This window comes from Cucumis sativus, chromosome 6 (assembly GCF_000004075.3).
Source record: "Cucumis sativus cultivar 9930 chromosome 6, Cucumber_9930_V3, whole genome shotgun sequence".
Classification (NCBI taxonomy): Eukaryota; Viridiplantae; Streptophyta; class Magnoliopsida; order Cucurbitales; family Cucurbitaceae; genus Cucumis; species Cucumis sativus.
Window position 1 is genome coordinate 28,567,274 of NC_026660.2, and position 11,055 is coordinate 28,578,328.

At 35.7% G+C, this 11,055-nt stretch overlaps 1 protein-coding gene across 3 annotated transcripts; it reads left to right on the forward strand.

Annotated features, from left to right (window-relative positions):
* The first annotated feature begins 317 nt into the window (after nucleotides 1-317).
* Nucleotides 318-10,685, forward strand: LOC101211315 (leucine--tRNA ligase, chloroplastic/mitochondrial). 3 transcript variants are annotated; one of them, XM_031886537.1, is made up of 20 exons: nucleotides 318-803; nucleotides 970-1,114; nucleotides 1,202-1,258; nucleotides 2,068-2,187; nucleotides 2,270-2,374; nucleotides 2,591-2,814; nucleotides 2,922-2,988; nucleotides 3,082-3,236; nucleotides 4,076-4,340; nucleotides 4,426-4,620; nucleotides 5,615-5,694; nucleotides 5,989-6,051; nucleotides 6,126-6,207; nucleotides 6,549-6,626; nucleotides 6,700-6,801; nucleotides 6,984-7,156; nucleotides 7,290-7,467; nucleotides 8,807-8,884; nucleotides 9,202-9,333; nucleotides 9,834-10,024. In XM_031886537.1, the coding sequence occupies exons 1-20, from the start codon at nucleotides 406-408 to the stop codon at nucleotides 9,867-9,869; spliced, it is 2,733 nt and encodes a 910-aa protein (XP_031742397.1). In that variant the 5' UTR covers nucleotides 318-405; the 3' UTR covers nucleotides 9,870-10,024. The 3 variants fall into 3 exon arrangements, with proteins under 3 accessions (XP_031742397.1, XP_004134980.1, XP_031742396.1); XM_004134932.3 differs by lacking the exon at nucleotides 9,834-10,024 and adding an exon at nucleotides 10,039-10,685 and having other exon boundaries at nucleotides 319-803; XM_031886536.1 differs by lacking the exons at nucleotides 8,807-8,884; nucleotides 9,834-10,024 and adding an exon at nucleotides 10,039-10,685 and having other exon boundaries at nucleotides 319-803.
* Nucleotides 10,686-11,055: the final 370 nt, after the last annotated feature.

Genomic DNA, 11,055 nt, shown 5'->3' on the forward strand with positions numbered 1-11,055 from the left:
TTTTCACCAATCAACATTTTCATTATTCCATAGAACTGATGAAGATAGTAAACAATGCCGATAAAAAATTATTAATTTGGATGTACAATCAATAATTTGAAATTGAATGATAATATGCTTATTAATTCGTTCAAATATTTTTTTTCTTAAAAAAGTTCATCTATGTTTGGCAAAATATTCCAAATTTCCAATAAGCAGTCGAAAAATCAGGCCACTACTACTGACATTAGCCCAACAAGGAGACGACCAATCAGGCCCACTCAATTCGGCCCAAAAGTGAAATCCAACGAACTGAAGTTACTTAACAACGCTTTAACCGCGAAATGTACCAAATCCTATCATCTCAATCTTCTGCCGTTGGTCGCTGCAGCGTCCATTTTCTTCTGCTTCTTCTACTCATGCGAAATGAACTTGCAGGCATTGCATTCTTCTGTACATGGCCAGCTCGAAGCTTCTTCCGTTAGTCCATTTCGATTATTTTCTTTGCGTTCCCCCTCAGTCGGACTGTCCAAGAGATTCTCCACTGCAGCTTTTAGAAGAAAGTCTTCTGTTTGTCGTTTATATGGTAGTAGCTTGAGCTATGGAATTCATGTTCCTCGTGGTGGAATAAGAAGCGCCTTGACGGGGGAAGTGAAAGACGTTGAGGAGCAGAAAGAGCAAGAGGTGAGGAGGGCTTACCCGTTTCATGAAATTGAGCCCAAATGGCAACGTTATTGGGACGAAAATCGAACTTTCCGAACCCCTGATGAAGTTGACACTTCTAAGCCTAAGTTCTACGTGCTTGACATGTTCCCTTATCCCAGGTTTCTCTTTGCTCTCTGTTGGATTCTGAGTTTTTGGCTACTTTCTATTGGTACCTTAGATTGAACAAATACTCTTATCCAAAAAGATTGAGCAATTACTGACAGGTTTCGAGTCAATTTGTATTGCTTAGGTATTGATGTTTACTTCCTTCTGTTTTGCTTGTAGTGGATCAGGGTTACATGTTGGTCATCCTCTAGGTTATACTTCTACAGATATTCTTGCTAGATTTAAACGCATGCAAGGTTACAATGTTTTGCATCCAATGGGCTGGGATGCATTTGGATTGCCTGCGGAACAATATGCTATTGAGGTTTGGTTTCCCACCTTCCTGTTAGATTACAGCATTCGAAGCCATTATGTTCAGTCCTTAATATCGACATGTACCTTTTGCCCGCAGACAGGAACTCACCCGAAAATCACTACTTTGAGGAATATTAATCGCTTTCGGTCTCAGGTGCAGTTGTAATTTTTTTCTCTCTTCTTGTCTCTTGTCTCCTTTTTGTTTCTTTATTTGGAACGATTTCAGTTTCCTTTACTGCGAATTAGTTACAATACCACTTTTTCTTTCTTGTTCCTTTTATTTCTTTCTTTATTATTATTATTTTTTTTTTTTATGATCTAAACTCCAAGCTGAAGCACATAAGAATGGCTCTATCTATAGCATATTTGGAATGAGTTGTGCACATTTAAAGTTGTAAAGTTAAGTTTGAGGAATAGTTTCTCTTTTGGTTCAATTCCTAACTGCTAAGGTTTGTCGTTACTCCCTGTACTAGCTGTCTTTTGATTCTGAAGAATAGCAAATTAGTACGGCTTCAGACCTTTAGTTGCCTAATATGCAGAGTTTTTTTTAGAGATTTGATTGGAGATTTCCTCCTCCACTTGCCTTTTAGGGAGAATGGTTGCTTTTAGCAGTTAGTGGTGGAGTGTGGTTTGTTGTTGAATCTTTAGGAAAAGGAAATAATTGGATGCTGGTTCTTGATGCGTTTCATGTTTCTCTTTGAGCTTTGATTTCAAGTATTTTAGTGGGTTTCATTTTTTGCGAGATTCGGTTTCTTGTAAGTCCTTGTATTCTTTCATTATTTTCAATGAAAGCAATTATTTTTAAAAATAAAAAAGTAATAATAAATACACAGTGACCCTCATTGGGAAATCAGGAATTTTCTGTTTAGTGTTTGAGATTGCTTATAGTTTGTTATTATGACTGGTTGTGTAATTATATAAATTTCAAGTAACATACGTGTTTGACTTTACCTGACATCACAGCTTAAATCATTGGGGTTTTCATATGACTGGGATCGTGAAATTTCCACAATTGAACCAGATTACTATAAATGGACTCAATGGATTTTTCTTCAACTGTTGAAGAGAGGATTAGCATACCAGGTCATGACTATATCAAGTCTTCTTGGTTTCCCAACCATTCCAGCTAACACAAGGATCTTATAGTCAATTCCTATACATTCAGGCTGAAGTACCAGTTAACTGGTGCCCTGCTCTTGGCACAGTCTTGGCCAACGAAGAGGTAGTTGATGGTGTCAGTGAGCGTGGGGGTCATCCCGTTATAAGGAAGGTTTGCTTTTTTTTTTCTCTTTGCATCATAGAGGTTTTCTTTATGGTTGTGGTTTTTGGGTTTTGTTTTTTGATATACACAGAACTATATATTATTTCAAAGATCATATAATGTTGTTCAAACTAACTTTTTTCCAAAGTAATTAAACTATTTGCTTAGTTCAAAACTCTAGGATGGGTTTACAATTTTACAGTGTCATTCTTTGTTGCCAAGCAGCCAATGCGTCAGTGGATGCTCAAGATTACTGCATATGCTGATCGTCTTCTTGATGATCTAGATGATCTTGACTGGCCTGAAAGTATAAAAGACATGCAAAGAAACTGGATTGGGAGATCAGAAGGGGCTGAGATTGAATTTTGTGTTCTTGACAGTAATGGAAAAGATAGTGACCTCAAAATTACAGTTTATACTACCAGACCGGATACCCTCTTTGGAGCAACGTACTGACAGTGATAGAACACTCAACTCTATCCAAGTTCATTGAATTTCGTTGAAAAAATGTTCTTGTACTTCGAGGAAAACTTATTGATGCTATTTTTTGCTGTAGGTATTTGGTTGTTGCTCCAGAGTACTCCTTACTGTCATCTATAACATCTCCAACAGAGAGCAAAGAGGTAAACTTCTTTGTTCACTTTCCAAGCTTATCTCGTTTTCTCTCTGTAAAAAATGAAGATTAAATAAGCAAGAAGGCTTAGATTTGAACCCAGGTGGAGGAGTACAAAGATCTCGCTTCTAGGAAGAGTGAGCTTGAGAGGACTGAACTCCAGAAGGAAAAAACTGGGGTTTTCTCTGGTTGCTATGCTAGAAATCCAGTTAATGGGGAAGCTGTCCCAATATGGGTTGCAGATTATGTCTTGGGGAGGTCTGTATGGGTTTATGCCTCATATCCTTGTTAGTTTCCATTGCTTATAATTTGCAGAGCATGAGATTGAAATTTAATGTTATATAATAACATGAAAGCTTGCATCATTTGACTATGTGGTTGTCTAGAAGATTGCTTCATTAAATTTTGATTCATCTTAATATTTTGTTAGGCCTGCAGTAGTTCATGCTTACATATGAGGAAGTTATGTGGCCGTATAATAGACTGCTTCATTAAAAATTTGTTGCAGACTTGCTTTTTTGCAGTTTGTGCAACATTTAAATTTAGAGGAATAATAAAAAATTTAGAGATCATTTAGTGGAATAATAAATTTTTTAGAAATTTTTAGACAGGTGGAAAGATTGGGTGAGGAAGATTAAGAGGTGGCTAGGTTTAATGCCTCCATGTGGGCTTTAGTTGCTCCTTTTTGTAACTATGAGCTTTTTCTTGTTCTTTTGGATTTTTTTTTTGTATAAATAATCTTTCATTTCTCTCATGGAAGCTTAATTTTTTAAGGAAAACAGAAACTGGCAAAAGGAAGTATAAAGGGAAAGTCGGTTAGTCAGAGTTAGAGGAGAGATATTATACGTTCTAATGGGAGTTACAAGAGGTAGTAGAGAGGAGACTAGAGAGAAACTATTGGGGAGCGGTCTTCTCAATAGTGGTCTTCTTAAATAGTCAAATGGCCAATGCCATCCATTTCTCTTAGATGGCATTGTGCTAATGTAATGGTTGCCTGTGCCAGCGTAGCTTTCATAAACTATTTTTCTCTAATTCTACTTACTTCAAAACCTTTAATTTCTCTATATTTAGATCATTCTTAATTTAATATTTTACAGTTATGGAACTGGGGCAATTATGGCTGTACCTGCACATGATTCGCGTGATCATGAATTTGCAACAAAATATGATATTCCTATAGTGGTGGTGGTTGTGCCAGAGGATGGAAGTCTTGGTGACTCGAGTAAGGCATTTTCAGGAGTGGGTATTATTACCAATTCATCGAGTCCAACCTCAGGGCTTGACATCAATGGGCTCTCAAGCAAGGAAGCAGCTTCCAAAGTCATTGAGTGGGCTGAGAAAACAGGAAATGGGAAGAAAAAGGTAGTGCCCTGACTATTTGTGTAGGTCATACATGGTTTGCAGGAAGTGTTCATTACTTATCAGTGCCTGCTTCAACTTACAACAGGTGAACTACAAACTGAGGGATTGGCTTTTTGCTAGGCAACGTTATTGGGGGGAACCCATCCCTGTGCTTTTTCTTGATGATAGTGGTGAGAGTATTCCTCTTTCTGAAACTGAATTGCCCCTTACGTTGCCTGAGTTAGATGATTTTACGCCCACGGGGACAGGGGAACCTCCACTTTCAAAAGCAGACTCCTGGGTATTTGTCTATGTCTTTATCCCTACTTTATTCTAAGGTTTGCATTCTTTTATTTCCTATCTTATGGATTCGTAGGTTTTCAAGATTTGCATGATAACAAATGCTAGTTTTGAAGCAAGAAAAAAATCGTTTTGGGGTTTTTTCCAATCATATTTAATTATTTTAAAATTTCAGTTTCTAGAGATATTCTAGGAACTGAAATTTTAACATCTGGTGGTGGGTTTGAAACACCGGTTGAAGCCATAAAAGATGAGGACCTTATAAAAAAATTATTATTATATCCTCATTACCGTTCTTGAGTCTGCCTCATTATTTTGGATGCTAGGTATACAACCTAACATCCTTGTTAGTGCTCAGATTGGACTGGTTTCTTCAAATTTATTGATCTACTCACATTTTTAAGCCAATGTAAAATGTAATGGTAGTGTGAGTGACACTGGTGAAAGTACAGCTACTTGTGTACCTTCATGAGTAGTTATTCTTCTCTACTTGTTAGGAGCTTCTCTTATAGTTGTATATATTGGCAGATGAAGTATTATGGTTATGTGATTGTGAACATCTTTTTGGAATAAGGTCATAATTTGTGAACTACTTATTGATGGTACACTATGGAGGAGAACATTCATCTATTAGATAACATGGGGTTCTATCTTAAAGCCAATTTACAATGAAAGGACTAACTCGTTTATCTTATAAGATTTATGAGGTCCTTTGATTTTCCTATGTGGATCCTCAACACTGCCTATCTTGGATTTAATATCCTATGGCTACAAGTTTTCTTGAAACTAAATGTAATAGGATCAAATGGTCTTGTGAGAATTGTCGTATGTGTATATGTTTAAGTTGGCTGGACACTCATGGATATTAAAAAAAGAGAAAAAAAGAGGGAGAACACTGGAAATTTCATGTAATGCACTCTAACTAGTTTACTTTAACATCTTATATATATTGTCTTTCCTATTAAGCTGTTAATGTTTTAAGTAATGAATTTCAGGTTAAGGCCATTGATCCCTTATCTGGAAAACCTGCCAGACGAGAAACAAGTACTATGCCACAGTGGGCTGGTTCATGCTGGTATTATTTTTTGCCTGAAGTTAACCTCACTATTCATTCTTTCTTGCTGAAACAGAACTGCAGATTTTGACTAAGGACGCAAGAGAGGGATGATAATGTAGAGTATTATTAGTGTCTTCATTCATTCTCATCAATTGCAAATTTATTTTTTTTTAAGAAAATTCTATCATTATTATTGTTGTTATTATTATTATCTATTTTTAATTATGATTGATCTTATTAGTTTTGATTTCCATGCAAATTACTTGAAAATCTTCTCTTTGAATCATTGATTTTCATCCTTTTCATTTGCAGGTACTACTTAAGATTTATGGATCCAAAAAATTCCGAAGAACTTGTAGGGAAAATGAAGGAAATGTATGAGCTGCTGTGTCTGGATAAAGCATAGATATCTGTTTTCGATAGCTTTTTTTAAATTTGTTTTTTTGCAGGTATTGGGGGCCTGTTGATGTATACGTTGGTGGGGCGGAGCATGCTGTTCTCCACTTACTTTATTCTAGGTTTTGGCACAAGGTTTGAGAGTTGATTCCTCGCTCTATTTAATAACAATCTTGTCTTCATTTTTCTATTTCTAAAAGCAAGTGTTCATAATGAATTATACATTTTGTTTTCTACATTTGAAACATTTTTAAATTTGTTGAAAAAAAGAAGTGTTTGATTGAAGACTATGAAGCTATTTAGGGTTTTATATATTTTTATTTTTTTGATAATTGTTTCATTGACTATTTTCTTAAAATCTGTTGTCTATTGTTGGTTTTGACAAGATAATTGCTGAACTACTGACCAATTTCTATTCTGGGAGTTCTCTATATTTTCTGCTATACTATTCATCTGGTTTAACCTGTCTGATTCAGGTTCTCTATGATATTGGCATTGTATCCACCAAAGAACCTTTCAAGTGTGTTATAAACCAAGGAATTATACTTGGGGAAGTAAGTATTGTTTATCTAAAGGTTATATTTCTTCTTCACAGGTTCTAATGTAGTACTTTTTATTAAATGGCAGGTTCAGTATACAGCTTTAAAAGACCCAGATGGGAATCTAGTGTCAGCAGATTCCGTTGATGTGTTGAGTGAATATAATCAAGAAAGAATCCCTGAGGAAAAGGTTATGCTCTCTATACCTTGTTTATCTCTCTTTTCCTTAACTTGTATGCCTGCTTTAACTTTCAGATTACGTTGCAAAAAATGTCTCTCCTGGTTTGACGTAACTAATCACATCCATTACTAAAAATTAAGTATTCTTTCTTGTTTTTAGTTCCAGTTTTTCTCAATTGAATTCTTACGCAGGTAATGAAATCTGGAGATTATTTTGTATTGAAGGACAGTCCTGATATCCGATTGATTGCTCGTGCTCACAAAATGAGCAAGAGTAGAGGAAACGTTGTGAATCCTGACGATGTTGTTTCTGAGTATGGTGCGGATTCTCTTCGCTTGTATGAAATGTTTATGGGTCCTCTTAGGTATTTCTTATAAATAACTTCTAAAATTTCTAAACTAGCAAATTCAATCTATGTGACTGGTCTTTTCTTGGTCAGTCTGGAAAGGGGTGTGTATGCTATTTTTCTTAATTACTCTGTTTCACTCTTCTTCCAGAGACTCAAAACAATGGAATACCAGTGGTATTGAAGGTGTCCATAGGTTCTTGGGAAGAACTTGGAGACTAATTGTTGGACTGCCTTCAGCTGATGGGTCTTTTAATGATGGAACTGTGGCAACTGATGAGGAACCCACTCTGGAACAACTTCGTTCTCTCCATAAGTGCATTATGAAGGTAACAGATATTATTTGAGCTTTGCTTCACTCTTTCATTTTACATGTCATTCAAATTGTTATAATGAACTAAGAAGACACGTCATTGAATTTCTTGAGGTCTTCTACAATTTTTGTGGAGGATTACTTTAATAATATGTAGAACACAATTATTCATTCACATAGGTGCGTAATAGGAGGAATCAAACAAAAGGCCTCCAATCTAAGTCATAAGGAAAGATCGAGTGCAAAAAGATTTGTCGAAGATACTCCAAACACAGTTAGAAAAGGTTCTGAAAATAACTTAAAACTTATCTGAAAAGGATCTTCAGACTCGTTAGTCTTTTGTTCCAAGGAAATCAAAGAAGAGCTCCATATGACCAAAGAACTTTCCTTCATCCCTAGAGCACAAGGACACAGTTGTACAACCTTAGAACAAATCTCGTTCAAGCAATATTGTAAATTCCTTTATCCTTAAACCGTGACCTTGAACGAAATTCAAACAGATAATCTTCCACCCTGTTGGGGGAGCACCCAACAAAATCATGGATTTATCTTCCCTTTCATAAATTTCATGCATCAATATAATTATTTCTTATTGAAGAAAAAGGAAAAAGAAAACTTTGGGAGATAGAGCTATACTCAAGTTCTTCATTTGCATTTTATTTTGGTGTTACTTCTGCCATGCACTTATGGGCAAACATAGAATTTTTTTCTTCTACCGACTACCACCTTTGAAATTAATATAATGTGCCTCTGATCCAAGTAGTGTAGTGGCCAAATTGAAGAACATTTTGTGCAGAAATTACTGAGAAAGATGCAAACAGATCAGGTGTCCACTAAATCTGCAGGAATTTCCTAAAAAAGGATCTAGTGTTGTTGAATCCTTCCCCGGTCACCAAAGTTTTTTGCTCTAGATTGTTTTGGGATCCAAACTGTTGGCTTGATCATATTTGTTTCCAGTGACGCCTTTCACAAAGCCTTGGCTTCCTTAGAGAATCTGTGCAGCCATTTTGCGGAGGGCCTTGGTTCGCTTTTTGTATTTTCGTCTGAGAAGGTTGACATCACCTTTGACCAGCTTACTAGGTGGCTTCACTCGTGTTGTTTGCTCATTTCCAAAGGAAATCTCATAAATGTATCCAAAATGTTGCTAAACTTATGCATCTGAAAGGTGGAAAGAAATTTCAACAAAACTATATTACACGATCATTAAAGTCCACCTTTGGAGTGCTGGATGAATAGGTTCAGATCCACAAACATATCCCATTTGATGGGTTATATTGGCTAGTACAAATGTCTTACTGAAGTTGTGTTTTGTAGATACAATATCTTTCTTGACTAAACGATGATTTAATTACCAGGTAACTGAAGAAGTTGAAGGGACACGGTTCAACACAGGAATATCAGCTATGATGGAGTTTGTTAACGTGGCATACAAGGTTGCTGGAAAATATGCATTAGTTTTCTATATTTCCTTTGACCGCTGCCTGAATTTCATGCTGTTAACGTTGAAGGAAATGCCATTGTCTGGTTTCTTTCCAATGAAACTTTAAGTCAGCCGCCAATTGATACTACTAGACTTTGACTTGCAATTTTATTTTTCTCATTTTGGAGGATCTGTCCCTCTAATAGAAATGGTTCTTTATTCTTCAATTTATTTCTTAGTCTTGAATGCCATCTAAATAACCCTTGAAAAGTTGTGTAATTTTTGTAGCTAACTAAATTCATCTGTCTTTTATAATTTCTCCTTTTTCAGTGGGATAGATACCCAAGGACTATTGTTGAAGCATTCACTTTGTTGCTTTCACCGTATGCACCTCACTTGGCTGAGGAACTTTGGTCTCGGTTAGGACATTCGGAATCATTGGCGTATGAGCCCTTCCCCAAGGTTTGTACTTCTTTTCCTTCTTCGCTCCCTTGAATACTTGCATATTTTGTCTATACAGTTGAACAATTTTAGAGGCTTTGTGGTTATTCAGTACCTTCTTGCATTTAGAAGATATGCAACGGGTTTATTGGCCACTTAGGCCTTGTGATGCATATCGACGTATAATGCTATTCTGCATCTTGGTGCGTCTTTGGAGTCAAGTTCACATTTTTCTAAAAAAAAAATTCCAGTGGACTTGGATTAATAACAGTTCAGAAGTAGAATCGATAGTAACAATCTTTAAAATGGTAGAAAGGGAACAAGTTCCATGTTTTCTCTCATCAAGACAAATAACTTCCACTTGTCCCTTTCAGCTTGTGGATGAATGTCGATGAATACTCAGCATGGTATTTGATTTTATATTAAGTTGGAGAGAAAATTAAGATATCGTGATTTAGTTGGTTTGTTTTTCTATTACTTCAAACATAAAACAAATTTAAAATAGAGCTTCGCTAAATCAGGAGGCGATACAAAACAGTAGATGGAGCTTGTCATAAGTCATTGCATTGAAGACTGACGACTTGAGCAATCTAATTTGCTAGAGATTCAAATAGAAATTTGTATTTGAGAAATATGTTGATCGGAGGGTGATGAAGTAGTGATGGGGTACTATAACAGGCATTCTGGAGCTTCACTGAATCTCTTTTAACCTTTTCTCAATTACAGGCCAACCCCATTTACTTGATGGACTCCACAGTTGTCCTACCAGTTCAGATCAATGGTAAAACAAGAGGTACCATCCAGGTTGAGAAAACATGTACAGAGGAGGATGCTTTTCAGGCTGCAGAACAGGATGAAAAACTCTCCAAATATTTAACAGGCCAGTCAATCAAAAAGCGAATCTTCGTTCCTGGCAAGATCTTGAATGTTATATTGGATTGTCAAAGCTCAAAAGTAGCTCGCTGATAATTTAAAACATGCTTCAATGACAGAAATCTCTTCCAAATAAGACGATGGACTAATACAACAGATTTTCATTGTAACCTTCTGGATTAATCAGAATGGTTCAGTTTAATGGATGGGAAAATAAACGTTGAAGCTATTACAAATCGATCATTGAGACTGGATATTTGCAGCTATTAAAGTCATTGTGGCAACGGCATTTGAGGTTCCTGTATAGGCATTCTGACCATTCCATTAGTTTTCCCAGTTATGAAGAATTTTGTTGATATAACAATCTGTAAACTCTCGACAGTCAATTCATTAAAATAACGATGCTATGCCCTTCATCTCTACACCAGGATGCCATTATTGCTGAGCTATATGTTCCCCTATTCTGGTCTTTTATTATGTAAATGAAATTTTATTTCCAAGAGTGATTTGCATTAATTAAAAGGAACTTGTGTTTAAACAAAGATAAATGCTATTTTTATACTGGTGACGTATATCACTTAATTATTGCAATAAATGAAGGTACCAATCTTGTATTAAATAACATCGTCAACGGGGTCTGGACCGACGAATATTTTCTTTTTTTTTATAACAAAAATCTCTAAACTGACTTTTAATCGAAAAATGTACTTTTAAACTTTGTAATCAAATTTCGAAAGTTATCTCACAAGTTTACATTGATTAAAAATCTTTATAGTGATATTTTTTCATAAATGAACAAGATGTATGTTTTGAAAATACTTTATTTAGAATTGTTTTCTTTTATTAGAAAATGGACAATTAAAAAAATGA

Coding starts and splice junctions, on each gene's coding strand:
- LOC101211315 (XM_004134932.3), top strand. CDS start 406: ATGAACTTGCAGGCATTGCATTCTTCTGTACATGGCCAGCTCGAAGCT. Junction 2,989..3,081: donor CTCCAACAGAGAGCAAAGAG/GTAAACTTCTTT, acceptor ATTTGAACCCAG/GTGGAGGAGTACAAAGATCT. Junction 4,621..5,614: donor TTTCAAAAGCAGACTCCTGG/GTATTTGTCTAT, acceptor AATGAATTTCAG/GTTAAGGCCATTGATCCCTT.